The sequence below is a fragment of the Centroberyx affinis genome, unplaced genomic scaffold (assembly GCF_046629955.1).
Source record: "Centroberyx affinis isolate AG114_WGS23_722 - 3 ecotype Tasmania unplaced genomic scaffold, CSIRO-AGI_Caff_v1 ptg001445l_1, whole genome shotgun sequence".
Classification (NCBI taxonomy): Eukaryota; Metazoa; Chordata; class Actinopteri; order Beryciformes; family Berycidae; genus Centroberyx; species Centroberyx affinis.
In genome coordinates this window covers 178,461-199,830 of record NW_027279919.1, presented here as the reverse complement: position 1 = coordinate 199,830, position 21,370 = coordinate 178,461, and the positions used below count along the sequence as shown (strand labels likewise).

Sequence of the window (21,370 nt, the reverse complement as noted above, 5' to 3'; positions counted from 1 at the left end):
TGTAGGACGAACCTTTGACCCCACTGGTTGGGTCATTTGGGCTGGGTGACACTGTATTGTGGTGTTTAAAAACATTACACTGATTAGCCTGATGGAGGCACTATAATTAAAGTCCCCATGAAACGCACTCCCATTACTTTTACTTCCTGGAAAACAGAGTATCTTTCATGGTGACCTCATGCTGCACTAGTAGGCATAAATATAAATTTCTAATCAATAAAAGCATCAGATTGTTTAACAATCTCGCCCTTCCGCACCCCTCCCATCATATAAAAATCCCTGACTCATATTCTTTTGGTTTAGACCTTTGAATGATCCCTCACTGCATTATATCCCGCCCCAACATCCCCAACAGCAAATACATCAAATCAAGGAAGTTAAGAAGCGTTTCATGGGGTCTTTAAGTATCAAAATCTAAAACTTTGAAAGGTCCTAATTCCTTCACCGTAATTCCAACTGACAGGAAACCTGCTACACAAATCTAGCTATCTTTACTGTGATTGGCTGAATGCGCTATAATTACAGGTCAAATTTTTTTTTTACTCAAATATGATATCTGAAACCAAAACTTGAAGGGATGATGCATCTTGGCCTGATGGAGGCTCTGTAATTAAAGGTCATAATTTCAAATGTTTAAAGGCCATAACTGCTATGCCACTGGTCCAAATTTGCTGAAACGTAAAGACGATGCATGTTGTTACTGATTGGTCCAGGCCTGCATTGTTTGTGGGGGATGACATGTTTACTTGCTGGTTTGGTGAGGTTGCCATGACTACCTATTAAACAGACCACAGTATGCGTTTGTCAATACGGTCCTTCAGCTGTCTGCATTTGACAGCGTGTTGGATTTTGAAGGACAGTCTGTGAACTGTGGAGTCTGTGGTGGGGGGGGGGGGAAGTGTTTCTCTGTCTCATATGTGTCTCTCTGCAGCCTTCATGAGGCTTTAATTTCTTCGTTAAACGATGACACATAATTGGATGAACACATTCTGTACAAGGGGCCGAATGACATATACACAGAAACTAATTAGAGTTGGATGTCAGTAGTTATGTTGTATTTATGCCCTTATGACTCACTGTTGCCTCTTACGTGTTTAGAAAAATAGCGGTATCTTTTTTCCCAAGTCTTAGGGTATTTTGAATTTCTGCAAGAGACTCTGACTGGTCATCTGCAGATGGATAAGGTTATAGCAGTACTTCCTGTCTGAGTCATATGGAGGATGATTGTAAGCTATATTTTGGAGAGTTTCTGGAAGTTATGCTCATTACAGGATACTGAAGCTGTGGGAGATAATGGGCATGGTAAGTCACTCTGGATAAGAGTGATAGCCAGATGCCTAAAGTTTAAATGTAAATATGGCATGAGGGACAGAGGTCAGTTATGTCAGAGTTATGTAATGATGACTTATTATATGCACAATCTTATCTGTCACTGTTCTGTTCAAATGGAAAATGTACAACTTTGTTTACTGTAAAGCTCAATCTGACGTTTTGCTATTGAGTTTGCCTATAGGCTATAGGTCAGAAAGTAAGTCTAGTGAACATGAATTGCTGTCAGGTAATCTAGTAAAACTTTTAGTTGCAAGATGTCATGATAGCTACTTTCAAAACCTTTCAAAACCACCAAGTGCAGTTTCTTTATGCCATTTTCCTTCCATTTCATTTCCATATTCCATTTCTTTCTCAGGGTTTGAGCAAGTGAGTGAGTCAGAACTTGAAATCCTCCCTAGAAACACTGAAACTGAGGTCAAGAAGTCAGCAGAGATAGATAGCCTGTGAGATTGGTTCACAGCACATGCACAGCACCTTTTAGAAGTCAAGATAACAATCGAGCGGGCATTTTCCACCATGCACAGACTACTTTCTGATCGTTTTCAAGATAGCATGCCATGTCTACATATCGTGACAGAGAAAACTTATCACAAGGTGTATAATTTTAAGCCTTGCACTCATCCAGAGTGGCTGACGTCTCCAGAGTGTACAAAAGGTGTGGGGGAAAAAGAAACCGATGGTGGACTAAGTTTGTACTTGTTCAAGTAGCAAACTAAATGAGCAACAAAAGAGAGATTACTTTATGCTTGCATTTCAGCTCTTATAAAAGGTGGGAGTAAACCTTGCACTTCTTATTATTGGCTGCTTGTAGTTGATGGTCTATGAAGTTAAACTTTTCTACTATTGCACTCATTGGGATGACTCATAATTCTCTATGGGCGAAGTATTTTTACTGAAGCTAATTTAAGTTTCATTTTCAGAAACAGATTAACTCGCAGTATAAATCAAGTTAAAAATGAACTCATACTAAAATTTAAGGTGAGTTGGGCAGAAGATATTTGGACAAAGCCTGAAGTTAGGACATGTAATCTTATTTAACACCAGTATGAACCTGAGCCATGTGTCATTCTCAGCTTATTGAATGGTAAAAGATCTTAATGTGCACAATTAAGATCTGGCATCTTACCTCTTGCTCTAGAAGCTGTTCTTGAGGAAGAAATAGCATGTCCATTATGCAATTTAGGTGAGGTTGAAAATGAAGTCCACTTCTTATTTTATTGTTTTGTGTAATGATCTGAGGCTTAATCTGTTTCGGAAAATTAAGCCAATACATTCGAGTTACAGGATGAACAAAGACTTGAGAATTGTGTGTTGCTAAGGCCTATGAAAAAGGGAAAGTGTCTTTATTCGTGTTGAATTTTATAGTAGGATGATGTGAAATATATTTTATGAAACTTGCTGTTTGAGACTTGATTTTCCTCTGTGATAGGACATGCGTAGTTGACTGCCCCTTTTATACCACGGCTAATAACCTCAAAAATAGAGGGATTATCACTATATGGCAAAACCACAGCAGTCTGGAGTCAGATGGCCAAGTTGTCCTCCTGGACTCCCGGCTCCTTTTCTAAATCTGGATTGCCTGATGGTTATTTGCCTAGCTGTATTTGGGAGCATGGCTTTCTAATCAGCAGCACAGCATCTCAGTGTGCTTTGTTGCTGGCTGGGGAGTTGTGCACTTGAGATGCCCCTTTATCCATTTATCAGCCGGTATCCGTGACTTGATCCCTATTTAACCTAGCCATGATGTATACCAAGTATTCTGATTTCTTTATTTCTTTATTTTCCCTACTCTTGTTTGATACTGGTGTCTTGTAAGCCCATGTGCTCTAGGAACCATAAAGTGCATGACACTATAATAAAAACAATCAATCAGTCAAAATATAAATTACTCTGAATAGTGCCAGCTAAATGCCTACAATGTAATGGAAAAAATAAGGAGTAATTGAGGTTGAAATAATGCCACCTTCTGAGTTTAAAACAGAGAAATCTAACAGACTGCTATGTTAATTTTTGTAGCTGGTTCTCAGTTCTCAAGTGATGTTTTATGGCTTGAAAGTAGCTCTATTTTACATACTGATATCAACATATATGGATTAACTGTACCATAATTGTCGTATGAATTCAATATTTGTTTGTTTCATATATCTGTCAAGTATTATTTTGCCTGGGGCTAAACGAGAATAAGTGGAGATGAAATGTAATTGTCGTTTTCCTTTTTTTTGAGCAATTTTCCTGCTGCTGAGGTGAATAAGAGCAACTCAGCACTCAAAGGCAATGACATTTCCTGTTTCCCAAGTCCCTTGACTTCAATTACTGTGTTTACATGCTTAGACTACTTTGGATACTAGCTCCTGTCCTGGTCATGTGCCGTGTAAGCCAGTATATACATCTTCATCTCGCATTCGCAAATATCCCGGTATATGCATGAATTAACAAAACTTTCCAAATGTTACCATGGAAACAGAAGTCACGCAGACTGCAAAAAAACCCCTGGTAAATGGAATAACATGCCTCAGTGGATGGCATAATGTCAGCATATCCAACCTATCATTTTTGGGTGATATAGCTTATCATCCAAGATATGGTGTTTACATGGTCCAACGCTTAAATGGAACACTATTATAATATTAATTTGTATCCAAACTCAGTGTCTTTTTCTTCTGTGACATCCTGTCTGCTTTCTTTTTTCTTTTCATCTTCCTCTTGTCCCCCACTTTCATCCAACTTCTGCTCTTTGAAGCCTTGAATAGGCTCCCAGTGCTTTTTCTTCCGTAATTCCAGCATTTCAAACTCTCCCATGCACTGCCTCTTTGTGCCGCTCTCACCTCACTAACAGTGAAGAGCTTCATACTTCACCGTTGGAGAGAAAACCACGGCAGGGAGTTCAGTCATGGTTTGATAAAGCCTTGGAGAAACACAGCAAAATGGGAAGTTATTGAACTGGACTGTATTTGAAGGATAGACCAGCCGAGCAAGACCTTGACCCCCCTGGCTCAAAAACAAGCATCCTAACAATTTGCAATAGTAATGTCACACCGCATTGCTATATTGGATTCTGCTAATCTTCTCTGTTGAGAATTCAGCAAACAGTAATGACACCGACATGGTGATGGAGTGCAGGGGTCCGACTGCGTGACTGAAATGTGCAGGGTGAGAGAGAGAGAGAGAGGACAGATATGACGACACCACACAGCTTTCTCTCTCTCTTTCTCTCGTCTCTCTGTGAAAAAGTGTCCAGTTGCATCATAGGAACACCAATTTGCAGTGGTAGACATGCCACTGATTGAAAAATTCCTCTTGGACTTGTTGGAGATAAAGCAAAAACAAATTGGAACCTCAGCTCAATTGTAAGTGTCTTTCATGTGTAATAAGCGTCCGCTCCTGAGGTGATCTTGGCAGCAACGGAGTTAATCCCTCAAAGGAAGGCATGGTATCAAATGTAACTCGGTCTTACTGCAGCTCACCGCCTGGCAATATAAGAAGTGTTGCCTTTGTCTCGTTTGGATTGTTTGAATGATAACCTGCATTGCAGAAAAGGACTCTCGTATTGATCCTCTCATCTAATCAGGAGCGCATCTGCAGTGCCAATCGGTCGAGGATGACATTTGCACAAGCGGCAAACGAGGCGCTCGCTCTCGCTTTCTATCTGTCCCATTGATTCAGCAGCATAATCTTATCCACGTCAAGGAAGAGTAGGCTAAGCTAAAAACATTCACTTGCAGTCTGTAAAGTCTATCAAAGTCCTTTCAGAGTTTGATAAATGAAAGCCTCAGTGTATGTGGAGTGTTGTGGCTGCTTTCAGGAATGGAGGTATAGCTTGGCCACATGATCCGGACAAAGTATCACATTGCAAACCTTTGATGGCGATATGACATGCAACATTTTAAAGTGTAGTTTTGAGTTTACACTTAATTTTGATGTAGTTTAAAACACTGTCAGTGGCTCTGTTTCAACAGTATTTTGCGAGAAAACATTTTCTTTCTATGCTACAGTAACCCTGGTGAGTCTCTCATGAGATTTCCTGCTGATGAGCGGCTGAACTCTAATATCAGCTTTCTCTAATTTTTTCAGAGTGAATATTGCTGCCTAGTGACATACTGCTGATTCTATAACTCACATCAAAGCAGACTGATAGCAGAAATGGAGAACAGGCCTATATCAAATTCATATTGATATTGCAATGAGATAATACAGTATCACAGTATTGCAAAGACTGCAATATGGGTGTTTTAAAATTCATTTTTATAATGAAAACAACACTGAAGAAAACAGTGAGATTGTCTGGCAGATGTGCCTCTCTCAAGGCCAGTAAACATTGATTGTGTCTCATGCCTTTTGTTGTGTTTTCCCCTATTCAAAACAATAAGAATGAGTGGGATTCAGAGGGTCACATACAGTAGGAGCGGGCGAGGACAGGGTCAAGTTGAGAATTCGATAGACTAGACTCTCATTGGGTGTGCTGTTCCAGAGATACGATAATGGCATTTTGAATTTTCTTCAGCAGACACTTTTTACATTGTGCAAAAAAAGTTTAGTTTCCTTAATAGTGGTTTGTTAGCATTGTGTTTGCTTGTGTTTAAAGTCACACTGAAATGAAAAATGACATATGCCATTTGGATAGGACCATTATTTGGATAGTGGCCAATCAAAACCCAACTGAACATGGGACATGTCCAAAAAGCAATGACCCTTGTGGATTGTCATTATTTCATATAGACCTCAAATATGATTTTGCACAAACTTTATCATAACTTTTTCACAAAACATGTAATTTTAGCCAAGGATGCCTTCAACATTTCCAGTGAGTGGCTCAATTTAGTCTCAGCTGTGGTTAACAGAAGATAGCTGTAACAGCAGGCCATATCTCTCAAAGTTTTCCTATTCATGCCAACACCGGAGTCTGGTCTGCTGTTATTTTTCCACTTTATGTTGTGATGATGTGCAATGTCAGGAAGTAAGGGCAAAATGAGATACCCATGTTTTTCTCACCTCTGCTTCAAATAACTTACAGTAATATCTAGTACTAAGCTATCTAAATATACTGGAAGCATAGGGTGAAGCGAGTTTTATACATTTACACAGTTGAAAGTGAATCATTTTGAACAAACATGAGCAGGCAACCAGTTTAAACAAATATCCCAAGACATTCAGAATCAGATATCACTCAGCAGCTTTGTAGAGCTCACACGCAAACGCAAGTACAAACAAGTTAGACATTGCTTTGGCAGTTACTTCAAGGTCTCACATGTTGGATAAAGTAGTTTAGTTGTTAAATCCCATTCCCCCTGGACCACATAACGCCCCTGCTGTCCAGGGACGGCATCCCACCAGAGCCTCTCTCTCTGTCTTCCCTGCAAAAGCGAGGAAGCTGTTAGAGTAATGAGGCTAAATACTATTGGCCTACATCATCAAATGTGTCGTGTCATTATACCTCAAAATCAGATATCCACTATTTGAAAAATGACATTATTCTGACAGGATAATTGCTGGCATGAAGGTTCATTATTGAATGTTATGAAGTTAACAGCTCTTCAGCGCTTTATCTACAAAATAGCAGCTTTTAGAAGATGTAATCATCTGTGTGAGCAATGACAATGGAGTGTGTTTTGTGAATTGAAATGAAACCCTCAAATAGACAATACACCAGGAATTTTGTGTCTCATTTCTTATTTTTTTTATATTTTCAACTCACAAATTGTTACTTCTCCATTCTGTGCAGGGAAGACTAGAATCAGAATCATATTGTATGATTTTATGTAATTTAAGCATTTTCATTGTCAAATCGCAGTACAGTACCTCTTTCATTTGAAGCTGTTAGGCAAATAATTTCAATATACAACGCTGGTGTTCTTTGTAATGAAACCCATTGATTTTCCATGTTTGAACATTTTCTATTACTGGCTTGAACACCCCCATTCTTGCGAATCATTTGGTTGTCATTGCTAGTGATGCTATGAATAACTCACTGAGCATTTTGTAATTGGGACTTCCTGACTTTGGCAGATGGCGCTTTGGTACTTTCCCCCCTGCAGCCCTGTACAACTTATGGCAAACTTATGTCCACATCAGCGTTTGCCATATGCTCCTTCTGGGCTGAGAAGCGGACATTTTCTGTCAGTTAAAGGGCCAGACACTGTTTTGCTCCCAGATGCATGTTTGATTTCTGCATGACCAGGTTGAGGATATCTGTCGCCAACCTGCAGTTCAGCTAATCACACATACCCATTAAAGTGCAGTCCAGGAAACCCACTTTCTCCGATTGATTGGCTGAATACCAGCCCAGGCGCTCTCTAATTGGCATTGAGTGGGATTGTTCAGTTCGCCAGAGCCTGGACTTTGCAAAATGTCAGAGCACAGAACTAGCAGAGGCATCGATGCGAGAGAGATTTTCTAGTCTCCACTATTGTTTTGTTATCGTATGAGCCCAAGTGGGAAAGAGGTAGGGGCTCAACTTAGATATTGCCAGGAAAAGATAATGCCATTGCAGAGGCAGGGTGTGGAGATTTCAACCAGCGAGTTGACATTGGGGGAAAGTGAGTTGGCCTTGATAAACACAGCTATTTGAGATTGCGGCTGCCAGATCTAGGGGAAAGAGGGTTGAAGCCACGAAAAGTCAGACAGAAAGTTTGATTTTTTACTTTCCAAAGCCTCCAGCTCGAAAGAGCAGAACAAAAAAAAAACTTCAGAGGTGGCGGGCGGCAAAGACAAGATGAGATGAATGCTAAGTCTGCCTTGGCATGGACAAATGGGTCTACATAAGCTATCGAGCGGTGTAGTGACAATTAGCTCGCTCATTGCATACCTCCTCCCCCACCACCTGCCATACCAACATGCAGGCTCTGATTAAAAATGCATGGATCTCATTGAAACCTTTTAGGTAATTAAGGAGGCTTTTCTGCAGTGCTACTAGGTAGTGCAAAACTGAAACTACGGTCGAATTTAGTCAGCAACAGCAGGTATAACATATAACGGCTTGCACAGATTTCTATGGGGTGACATTGAGGGAAAAGTGCATGACGTCTTGTTAAGATACTAGGCTATATGACATTTGGTGGAAGCTTTTATCTTAAGCCTTTGACAGCACCGTGAGTGCAATGATTTTTCGCTTGGGTGGCTCCAGTGGGAATCAAACTGCCAGTCCTGGCAGTGTTAGTGCCATGCTCCATGTATTTAGCTATACAGGACCAGGCCTGCTGCTGCCCAAACACGAGTAGGTTCACTATTCTCTCAGTCTTGGAGATAGCCCCCCGTGTGGGTTCCCGGACCACACAGTGTGAACTCTCAGAGCTCTTATTGTTAGTGAAAATGGCAACAGTGTTCTCCTGGAGGGAACGACGTGTCCATGTGTCACTGGGATTCCTTTGATCTGCCAGAGAAAGTGCTTTGGAAGGTGCTTGAAGCGCACTTTGATCTCCCAACATGAAGCGCCATAGGAAGTGTTCTTCCCCTGCCTGTAGGATCAGTGCAGAAATGAAATCATCTTTTTGTTGCTGCTGAAAGGTTTTCAAGACCTAGAGATCCATTGTCTTAATAAGCTGAGACTCATATTCAGTCATCCGCAGGATCATTGTCATTGTCGTCTCTTTGTACTTTTCCTATACGCTCTCTGTTGCGGGTTGAATGGTGTTGGGTCGATCCGACCACTGTATTGATGTTAGGAGCCTTGGAGTCGTGCTTCAGACAGACACTTCGTTTCACTTCATTTTAGTGCTGTGAAAGGAGAAATTAACTTCGCTCCTGTTGCATTTCCTCCAATTCGACAGAGAATCCTATTGCAAAAACTAAAGTGAAACTATCCTATGCTCCACACTGCTTGCATGTGTTAACTTGACACTTTAGTTGTAAGAGAGTGTAAAATTGCCCAACACTCAGATATAAGGTGAACATGAGTGTAAAGCCACTCACAGACATACATTTCCCTACTCGCCAGTTTGATTCAACCCAACAGAATTTCAACAGAATTGTCTATGATAACTGAGGTGAGATGTGGCATTTATGGACAGTATGGAAGCTATAGTCTAAGTAAATAAATAGTGTTGATATGTTTCTATTTTTCATATCTGGATATTCAGTACTATGGCCAGAATGGAGAATTGTACCCATTTCACAGCAGTGACCATTTTTCAATTAAAAAAATGGTGCACCTTAAATTTTTTTGCAGTGCTCTTACATTTTTGCTGGGGTTTTTGAGGTTTTTCCAAGTTAATTTGGAGCTCTGAAACCCACACACATACAAACACATACAGGTCAGCCTTGTTTACTTCCTTCTTATGAGAGTGACTAAGCTTAGTAGTTGTGGTCCATACCTGTTGCCTTGATAGATGGGTGCAGCTGTAATGGCTTTGGACAGGCTTTTGGCTGTGACTCAACACTGGCCCTTTGTCCGCTGGCCGCGGGGCACGGCTCTGATTAACACTGACAGCTTTTTATGCTGTAGGCCTATCCGCTCCGGCAGGGTTGATGTGCCCTTTTGCTTTGTTCACAATGGCACACACACCCGCACTTTCCTTACTCTTCAGTGACTGAATGTTGCAATGCAAAATCACAAACTCTCTTTGACTCATCAGTTGTTAATGGAAGAACTGCTCTTCTTCTTCACTTAGCAACATGAGTCACTAAAAAGATGATTCAGTGTTTCAGCAGCGGTGACTAAAAGCATTGCACAAAAACTAACAAAGTTCATATTAGATTATTGTTATTTTATTCTGTGTATAGCCCTGAGGCTATTGAATGAGGTTCACTTAATAAGTTGTGACAGTCGTTTCAGTGTTGTTTGCTATCTCAGTGAAATCAACACATGAATATGCTACTTCTGATTCTATCAGGCCCTTGAAATCATTGGCACTCATTTTTCTATTCATTTAATTTCATCCACCATGCTGCAAAGTGTTGTTTCATCTTTGTGCCTTACATTTTGATGTCTGTTTAAATAAACAAGGCAACAATAAATATGCTTTTCTCCACAAATGATGCATTCAAACCAATTTCATCATGGGGGACAATTTAAACCACTTACCTCATACATCCAGACACTCATTGAAGCTATTTATGGTGTTGGACTTCCAGCCAGCCCAATGTTCTATTCTGTGCTTTTTGGTTTAGGTGTGTCACTGCTTCACACAACTCCCTTTGTTAGGGAAGATGGAAAATAGAAAAACCCCACCTAAGTTACTTAACCACCGTGATTTCTGATCTTACATTTGTATAATTGCTGTAATTATGGTGCAATGTGTTAGTGCATAATGATGCACCATGACTGCCATTGCACTGTAGGGAGGCAACTTTAGATTTCAATGAGAAAGTTAATTTGATCAGAAGAAAGATTTTCTGCCCCTTGATGGTGAGTGCACCTCAGAACTTATTATGATCGTCACCATTTCCTACCAGTTTTGTTCTAACAGCATTTCTTCCATCATAGTATAATATTGTTACTAAGGCCTCCAAACATATTTATGTTTTTTTCTTTTCTGGACTTGCAGTCAGCCTCACCCACAATGATCAACTTCACAGTCAGCAAACTGTTTGTTTAGCCATACTCTATTTTTTCCCTATTTCTTATCAAGAAAGGACAGTTTCCTTCTCACTTACACAGTATGTTAAAAAATGCTCAAGCTCAGACAGATATGTTCAAGAAAGCCTTGAAACTCCAGGAACTACTTTCTCTTATGGAGCTAAACTCCTTAGCTAGGGTTGCAGATGATAAAACCATTGGGAGCTGTCAATCTGTCCAGACTGTGGCACTGCTCTCTCTTTCTGTTTCTGGCAACATCTGTCTCTCTTTCTCCAGCTGTACTTCATAGCTGTTGAGAAGGTTATTGTTATATGATACATTACTGTCATCCTGATAATGCTGTATGCTGAATGGTGTATTGTCTACTTTACCAATCAGTCAGTCGATCAGTCATTGATGATAATGGTTTGTCTGTTTTGTTTGCTACTTGATGGGTGCTGCACACTTGATGCCCAAGTCTCCCTTACAAAACCATAAAATAGAAAACTACAGGATTTTCTTCTGGCATATTAAACAAGTTGAGACTCAGCCTCAAACAGGCGCAACCTGCCCGTATTGTGAATTACAGAGGTGCTTGGCACGGTGCACATGTTGAGCAACTCAGATCGTTATCCAAATTGAGTTTTGTGTATGTGTCTGTGCGCAAGCCTTGGCCAAGCTGAACCTGTCTGCAAGACTCGGGAGACTAGCTGCCAACAGAAATTTGACGCATCCAAAATCTATTTCCCCATTCAACATGGTACATGTTTCAGGGAGCTTGCTGATTTGTTGGTTGGCTTCCAAGAGATTTACTGATGCATTGTGAGAGTAGGACTATATATTTACCTTCCGTTCAGCAATGCGGAGGATTGCTGATGACAGCTCTGGAAGCTTGGGATGAATTTGTGGAAGGCTTGGAAAGGGATTTGCATTTGCACTATAATTAGCAAATAAAGCATTTTGGGCCTACTGTATAGTCAACATTTGCCCTCTATTGTTAGAGTTTTCAAGGTTATTGTCTTTGAAGGGCAAGAGTGTGTTTGTGTGTGTGTGTGTGTGTGTGTGTGTGTAGGTGTTCTTTGAGGACCATATCTGGTTTCCTTGCAGAGAAAATGTTTTGATTTGGCTCGGGGTTTGAAAGCCCCTCAGTGATATCTGAACTCTCTATTTAGTTGGGAAGCCATACCGTTGTCTTTGCCCATGTTTTTTTTGGACCGACTCATAATAGCCCTGGCTGGATATTGGAGTGATTGAAGAACACACCACTTATTGTACTTCTGTCTGTCTCAGAAGAGGAGAGTACAAATCAATAGGAACATCCTGTTTTCTCTCCTCTCCTTGGGAGGCCAAAATCCTGGCTTATTGAACCTCCTTCATTTACAAGAAAACGTCTATCACAAGGACCAGTCGGTACTTGTCGGTGCCCCTTTTCAAACATTTGTTTCTCACGAGCAACGGTCCCACTGCGGCCGCCGGGTGGCTTGAGGCCTCCGATGTCAAAGAAGAGAGCAAACAGTCTCGACTTGTCATTATTTCCCGGTAAAGTTTGCTCAGCGAGGTTCAGCGTGGAGGTGTGTTTACATAGCCAAAATGGGGCTTGGGCCCGCTGAGAGAGGGACCCAGATTGCCTGTCTTTCTGTGTAATTTCCCCCCTGCCGGACGACCAAATCTTCCGCCGCTTATCTGCCCAGACAAGAAGAATGTAAATAAAAATATCATGAGGCTCTGCGGGGAAAACATTTCATCCCCCCCACCCCCTCTTCCCGCAATAGCAATACCATAAGCCAGGAGGCTGGAGAGAGATTGAGAGTATTTGATTGGTGTTCCCCATCCCTGGTTATAAATTGGAATTGTACGGGTGAAGGAGGAGGGCAGGTCGCGGTGGCGAGCCGGTGCTCTCATTACCCACTTGCCTGGCAGAGCGACTGTTTTTTGACTGCTGGGCTGATAGGCCAAGGCTGGCTGCCGTTAAAGGGGGGCTTGCTTTGATGGAACTTTGTACCTTACAGCAAAGAGAAGTTAATGTTTGTTTTCCAAGCTTTCCAATCACAGTAGATAATAACGGAATTAGATGATGATTAAGCTGTATGTGAGCTCAGCCTTATGTTCCCAGCTTAATGTTTGCCAAATGCACAATCATAATAATTCAGACTGAATGCGCTCACATCCCTTGCTCCACAGCAGCCATACTAATATGTTCTTGTGACACTGTGTATTACGAGTCCAGCTCATTACCTTTGTCGCATTTTCAACCCCACGCTTTACTCCCCCCTTCCCTGTCACTCTCCACTCTGCTAATACATAGGCATTAACTGGATAGGCATTAAAAATAAACTTTGATACTATTCTCGGAAAGAATAGTTCTTTCCATCAAGGTTATTGAATTCCAGGATGTGCAAAGTAGGCTGACTCTTCCAAACACTGTCACTCAAGCCTGGACCATCTGCAAATCCCCTTGGACAGAGATCCTGCTCTTCTCAGTGAGTTTTGACGAAACTGTACTGCTACAGAAACCTAGCCTGACCTAAAAACAGCAGGGAACAGAGCGGAGGAAAGCCATTTCCCAGTAGCACACTGAGACAGTGATTTAACATTCTGACCGGCGGTTAGTAGAGCTGGAAGAGATTCATCTCACCTGTTTCCTCACTCCAACAAAGCCTGCTGCTAATGATGATGACAATGGGAAAGTACTAAGTGGATGCTGTGTGTATGCAAGCTATCCCACATAATTCACTGTACATGTCTTTACCTGAATATGAAGATTATGAGTAATGCAAGCTCAGTCAGGAAACTCGAAGTGGGCTGCGGTCTATTGGTCCATCCAGCAGAATATTCAATATCCGCCAATCACGCACACTCTCCACAATATGGCGGACTATTTAAACCACACTAATACTCACCCAGTTGCTCACTCTGCAATCCGCCACTTATGATCTGCTGCTGTGCGATCTACTGCTGTGTGCTGCATGTTATGAATATTTTGCTGCATTTGCTTTCCAATCTCCACCTCAGCTGCCACCTCCTGAGATCTGCTTTCATGTAGCGGGGGGATTTATGGGCTCCCTGATGGTAGCTCATGCTCAGTGCACCGAGGTAGAACAGAAAAGCACATCTATTCACCACCAAAACCAAAATTTGTACTTCTATCTTATTAAAATATGTTGTTTAATACGAACATGTGAGTTGTCCTGACTGCAATGGTTTGAATAATTTGATCAACTGAGTGCAACTGTATATAGACTGGAAAGGGAATATACATTATGACAGTTCCATTTGCATTTTTATAAATTATTCAGTCAGGTCGCATAGAAAAGTATCTCTAAAATGCCAGTCACCATGCTCTGCTATAGCAAATCCCTCACACAGTCGCCCCCTGCAACCACATATCTAAAAACAGTAAGCTGTCAAACCATTAACATTGAAGTCTTTTTGAAATTATGCTGGCATGCAACTTTACCTTATCTCAAAGCCCGAGGTTAGAGCTTGCTGCGGTGACCTAAATTCTGCAAAAAACATTTCCACAGAGTGCCACAAGCAGCAGACTGCTAACTTTGTCTTTCCATCCCACCTCAGCACATGGAGCGCAACCCGAACGCTTCATCTTCAACGAGCTGTGCGCCATGAAGGACGATCCAGGGCACTGCAAGGCCATTAAGGACCGATTCTTCTTTGATATCGACACGGGACGCTGTGCGCAGTTTGAATATGGAGGCTGCGGGGGCAACGCAAACAATTTCGAGACCTTGGAGGCCTGTGAGGAAATGTGTGTTGTGTCTGGTGAGTTTGATATCTCAGGCTACGTTTGAAAACGTTCTTTGAGATGTTTCTGGAGTTGCACCTTGATATTTCTGTGAATAGATTTAGCAACCACATAAACACAGACTGTCACTGTCAGTTACAAAGGGGTTATATTTGCAATCACCAGCAAACAGGAGGTTGTTATATTATAGCATTGCATTGTTATGGTATTGTTAGCAAATGGTCACTTTTATTTTCAAGGACTATTGCTCCTCATTAAGCTTCTTTGCCACCTTGGGCATTTTGAAGGCAGCTTAAAATCCTATTTAGAAAACCACTTTGTTGGTGTGTGGCTGAAATGGCACATTGCCAGCACATTCATTTTGAACAGTGTTAAGACAGTTTTGCTGGAGGCATCTGGCTAACGACAAAAAAATGGCTAACCTTTTCGAAATCAGTCAGGGAGGTTACTGGTTAGAGAGCCTAAATTGATAAACTGATATTAATTGACAGTTATTAGAACACCGGGCTTTCGCAACTTCGGGGCCAGGGAAGTGGGATCCTGTGATTGAAAATTATGATATCATTCATCATTCATCAAACTAACACCAACCACTAACCAGCTCACAACAGAAGCTGGGTGTCTGCACCCCTAAGGAAAATGTTATACAGTAAACAGAAGGGTGACCTGGTGGTTAGAGAGGGGGAAAGGTCACAGGTTTGATGCCCGCCACTGCCAACGTGTATCCATCAACAGACATTTCTCCTATTTAAGTATGCTTGATTAAGACACTGGACCCCTACTTACTCTCTCATTTTAAGTTTCTTTGTATAAAAACATCAGCCAAATGCCCTAATGTAGGCCTACAGTAAAAAGTCCTATATTTTAAACATCGGTGTCACATACATTTTATCACATCAATATGATCGGTCACCCTCCAGAAAAAAAGGTTGGTAATCTCTGAATTACACTGCATTATAGGCAGTATAATTTTATTATGCAATTAGATCAGATAAAATTTATCATGAGGGGGAAATAATTGTTACAACTAAGCATATAAAACAGCAATAAATATCACACAGGGAGGAGGAGGGAAGTGTAGCACACAAGTAACATGAATTACATGGCTTGCTGCCATTGCATACATGTTTTACATCTGTATTTGTGTGTGTCTCTGTGTGTGAGTGTGTGTGTGTGTGTGTGTGTGTGTGTCAGTTTGTGTCTGTGTCTTTGAGTCTGCGTGTGCAGGCTGTGGGTAATTAAGGGTGTGCATTAAAATTAGAAATAGCTAAGGATTCTGATTTTTTTTTTAGCTCAATTATAGAATGAAATGTGAAGTCTAGATAAAAATACATTCTCCCATTGGAGTCTTGATGGGTGGGGAAAATGTTATGGCAGTGTTCCCAGCTAACCGGTGAATCCAAAATACATGGAGACAAAAACATTTCGATAGATATAATGGGAATTCAGTTTATTTTCTCTTGCATCATGTAGGTTTAGTAAACACCTATGTGGTCTGTCTTAAAGGCAAAATCCATCTTAAAACACTTTAATACTGTTAACATAGAGCTATTGGTGATGACCAAACGTAGACAATGTGACGTCAAATTGAGATATTTCCAGTGCAGTACAATGGAGTTTGATTGCAGAAAAAAATGTATGATCTAAAACATCTACAGTAAATGTAATTTTGGTGTCATCCCGCAGAATCAAAGATCAAGGGCTTCTTTCTAGACTCAGCATTTTGCATCAACGTTCAACAATCATACAGGGAGAAATCCATTTTAGAAGAGGCAGAGAGACCAGTTTCTCCACTGACAGCAGCCTCAATAGACCAGAATGCAATGCAGCCACAAGACATTTTGCGTTATGAGTAACTGCTGCGACTCTCGCCTTTCTCGGCTGGAAAAACTCTCGACCCGCCATTGCCCTTGCTCTTGCTCTCTCCTCCGCAACTGAATGCAACAAGTTCACGGCCCTTCTGTGGAGGTTGTCGAAAGGCATTCTGGGAAATGTAAAAAAGCACTAAGTGAAGTAGAAGTAGACAAGGGAGGTTGAGGGAAAGTGGGTACACCTCAATAGTAAATTCCAACGCTTCATCACAAAATAACTCCTGGAAGGCATTGAATCACAGAACAGAGTGAGAGTATCTGAAGTATCTGAATTTCCCTCTCAGAAGTGAAAGGAAGGGTTGGAGGTCATCAAACATTAATAATCTATCGTTTAGAAAAGATTCAGAACTTATTAATTAAACTGAGCTACAGTCTCCCTTGTCAATTGTTGGCAAGAGCACGGTGATACTTGCTAAGTGCTTACTTGACTGTGTAGGAATGTGTTCTTTCGCCACACTGCATGTAGCTTCTGCTAATTAGAATGTCAGTGTTATATTATGAGACTAATGCTCTTTAAAATCAAACAAAGCTGCATCAGATGATACCCATACAAGTATGAGTCAAACTTAACCAGACTGAGACAAGTTGTTGTGCGCCGACTTGGGTTAAAAGCAATTACAGTGATTGCAGCACTGCTGAGATGGCTAAATGGGAAAAAACATGAGCTGGAGGAAGACAGAAGGAGATTGGAGAATGGTACAAGGTAATAGTGTGTAAAGGATATAAACCTCCTTTGTGGTGGACACAACTACGGAGCCCGGGAGTGGCCATTGGGAGAAAAATTACTTATGTCGTGGCCACGATTTACTGTAACGTGTGCACAATATGCAATTCGAGCTCTCGTTTTCTCTTTTTCGTGCGCACGAGATACAATTTGTTCCCTCGATCTGGTTAAAATGAGCCCTCGTTTTGGTTTATTCATGCGCACGAGATGCAATTCGTTCCCTCGATTTCCTCTTTACGTGTGCACGAATTGCCAAAACGTGCCCTCGAAATATTGATATAATACATGCGCTCCTCATGAACTTAGAACGAGTCAGTGCACATATTGGTGATTATGTTTAAATGTGGCGCTGTCCTGGGTGTGTTGCAGCCACCTGATTGTGTTTACATGGCCTGAAGTTTAAGTGGCTAAATATGTTCCAATATTTGGGGGATATACCTATTCAGTGTAAACAGACAATGGATATTAGCATACCAAATCCTTACTAGGCCTATCTGCAATACCTAAAAGGTTCCTTTTAAGTTGCATTTTTTCCTTAATTGCACAGTTTAACGAAATCGAGGGAACAAATTGTATCTCGTTACAGTAAATCGTGGACTCGATATAACTTTTTTCCTCTCCCAATGGCCACTCCCGGGCTCCGTACACAACAGATCTGCGTGTAATGACTGTCTGTCATCCAAAGCACACAAACAATACACCTGTAATATCCGCGCTCCTCTGATCGACACTGAAATATGCCCCTGCACATTCCTGAATAGAAGGTGCAGCAAGAACACATCTATCAAAGGATTTAGATGCCGTGTTTTTCTGTGGCGTGACACAGTGCTTTTTCCTGTCGGCAAAGAGTAACCTTCACTTCACACAGCTCATTGTGTGCCACAGGATGCATTATTCAGTCAGACAAGAGAATCATGAGTGCATTTACATCCTGCAGGCATTGCCGTATAGATACATCCACTTTAAGCACCTCCATTATTCAACACCCAAATCTACTTTGTAAAGAAAATACTGGTGATCTGAGTCTGGAAATGCTAGCTTCAGCTAAGGTGACATGAAATAAAGCTGATGTCTGTTTCTGAAGTGTGAAGCTGCCATGTCAACACAGTGTCAGAGTCAGTTGCCAAAATGTTGCAACTACTCTCTGTCAGTGCTAAATCTCACTTGTGAGAAAAAGACTCACCGAGGTTTTTCATCATAGAGAAAGTTACACTGCATCAAACAGTGCTCAGTGTTTTTCTGAATATATTTCATTTTATTGCTTCTGGGTTGAGCTGAAAACAACTTTTGGTGGATGCTTTTATCCAAACCAACTTATAGTTGCATGAGTGTATATATTTTTAGAATGGGTGACCCCAATGGGAAATGAACCCTAAACCTGGTTAGTGTCCTAATGTGCTATGCACTGACCTACAAATATTTAATTAGCAAATAACAGACATTAGTATAATTATGGTAAACAAAAGGTTCCCAACTCCAGTCCTCAGGGCAGCAGCTTTATTTAAACCAGAGTACTGCTGGTTTTCTGTCCTACCAGGTAGTTAATTGTATTCACCTGACATCCCAGAGTTTAATCAGACCCTTTTTGATGGCTGGGATGAAAACCAGCAGCGAAACTGGAGTTGGGAACCACTGCTGTAAATGAGACAACTGAGAAAACTGCTGGATTGCTTTATAGCACAACACAGGAAGAGGGCGCTGTTCTTCCAGTGCAAACAGAGCTAAAGATTTCTTGTATTGGCAGATGGTGGAAGGAGAGAAAGGCTGGTTGAAAAATCTCTTCCAATGTTTATCCTTTTCGGTAAAGCGATAGAGAAGACAAACACACAGTGAGCGACATTGGGGAAGAGAGACAAGTAGCAACATCCTTGTTGTGACAGGAAGCAACAGGGTTTATGGGAAATGTGTTCTTAATTTTAGAAACACACTAACAATACAACTGGCAAGACATAGAGGCTACCAGCATCACAACCATGGTCTCAAGTGTTCACGGTAATTATACCAAAGTATCCCAATTAATGATGTATTAATGTTTTACAGAAAGCAAATACAGAAACCATAGTCAAATTTCTAATCATTAAAAAGACACATTTATTTGGTATTCTGAATACATTTTCTTCCCCATAAACAGTGATTGGCAAGTTGATTTCAACCACATCAACAGGAATCCTTGCCAAGAGAGGAGAGAACAGAAAATGACCAAGACATTTAATTGTTCCACATCTTACATAGCTTACATGTTACAGAACATGCCAAGCTCATCTTCCAAAGCACTACCTCCAGATGTGCATGTTATATATGTTCGTCTAAAGTGTTTTCACGCATGGTGTGTTATTTTCTCCTCTCTTCTTCCTGTGCTTTATAGTTTCTATACATACAAATAAACCCGGAACTCTATGGCTGACCTTAGTGGAAAACCAACAGAATCAAAGGATACAATATAACCTTGCACCAAGTGAAAGCCTTTTGTGTCACAACAATCCATTTTCATACATAAACACTAACAAGAAAGTGAGAGTTGAATTCCCAGAGAAGGATTTTGCTTAACAGCTTCAGAGAGGCTTTTTGAAAATGTCATTGCACTTCTACCTTACAGAAAGCAGATCTCAGGGTCTAATGTGCATTTATGTGTTACATGTGTCTTTCTCTTCCTGAGCAGCCGGGCTCTCGCTACCAAATGGCTGCCATTTTCATTCACAGCAACACTCTTAGTTTGCACTGAGGACACATATTATTGTAAAATATCCCAGCTATCAGCCAGCAATACATTTTCAGGATGACCCCGTCACTCATGGCCACCTTTACAAGAATGGCCTTTAAGATGACTAACCGCTGCGAGGAACGTTCTGGCATACTGCATCGGATGCCTCCATAGACTCGCAAAGGCTCGCATCTCCTTTGCCCTGATGTTTTACTGAAAACCCTAATGAGTCATAGACCATTATGTGCCAAAGGGTTCCTCTGGTCTGATGTCCCTCCACAGCGCTGCTCGGAGAGGTCAGAGACATAATCACATGGAAACAGACTGTGGCGTTTCTTTTTTTTTTTTTTTTTTTTTATCTTTGCTCCAGGCGTAAGCTCAGTCTGTGTAACTCGGATTGTTAAAAAAAAAAAGTAAACTAAGGAAAAAAGTGAAACGAAAGCTGACAGCACAAACAATATGGAGTCTGTGGAAGTGGATTGGAAGACTGTGGAGGAGTCTGCTTTGCCGAAATCACACCCGGCTAGACAATTAGAAAAATTTCAGACAGCTATTCAGCGCTGTCCTTTTATTAGGCTAATCACTGTGCCAAGATATTACACTCATATTACACTCATCAGAGCTCAGCCTGCAAATTGTGAAAGACTTTTAACCTTCTGTGACATGGGTGCTTCAATCCCACAAATGGCCAACCCCTATTTGCATGTGGGTGGTCATGACTCAGATAGATTTGCATATCTGATGTGCTAATAGTAATAATAGTAAACTTTATTTGTGTAGTGCTTTAGAATGTGCAGGCAACAAAATGCTAGCAAATAAAAAATAATAATAAGATGAACAATAAAACATGGCAAGCATATAAAACAAATATTAAAACATCTAAAAACAGAATATAAAACCGTGTCTATGAAAATAGAAGTGATTAAATAGATGCCACTGATTTTGCCCCTCAGCCAGGGGTTTTTAAAGCCTGGATGCTTCAGTGTAGGCATCCATAAATGATGTGATTAAAGAAGAGCCAGTGTGTCGGCTGCACTAGTGAGTCAAGGCTTAAACATTATTCTGTTTCCAGTAAAACTCTTGATTGGTCTTCTTTCTGGAGCGGGGACAGTCTGTCAGTGCTGTTTAGGTCGGTGTGTTGCAGTGTGATTGGATTATGTCTGTCTCCATCCAGTGGCCAGTGGATATATTTACGCCCGTGTCCATTTATTTTGCTGTTCATTTCTGTTATTTAGCTACAGTAGATTGATTCCAGAAGAGATCAATGATCTTTTTTACACAGGAGACCCGGCCAAGGCAGTGTCAGCACTTTAAGTCACAGACAATAAAAACCTTTCATAATAGGTAATCCCAGAAAAGTGAAGAAAAGAAGGAGAAAGTGACTGAGAGAGACAGAGAGAGAGAGAGAGAGAGAGAGAGAGAGAGAGAGAGAGAGAGAGAGAAAAGAAACCATGGCTCAGTCCCAAAACAATTAACTTAATCTAAACATTGA

At 41.0% G+C, this 21,370-nt stretch overlaps 1 protein-coding gene across 2 annotated transcripts in view; it reads left to right on the top strand.

The window, feature by feature from the left end:
* Positions 1-21,370, top strand: part of tfpia (tissue factor pathway inhibitor a) — a 49,692-nt gene that overhangs the window by 15,741 nt on the left and 12,581 nt on the right. For both annotated transcript variants that reach the window (XM_071526693.1, XM_071526692.1), the window contains exon 2: positions 14,396-14,599. In XM_071526693.1, coding sequence (XP_071382794.1) covers positions 14,396-14,599 — 204 coding nt within the window. The remainder of the gene's footprint in view (positions 1-14,395; positions 14,600-21,370) is intronic.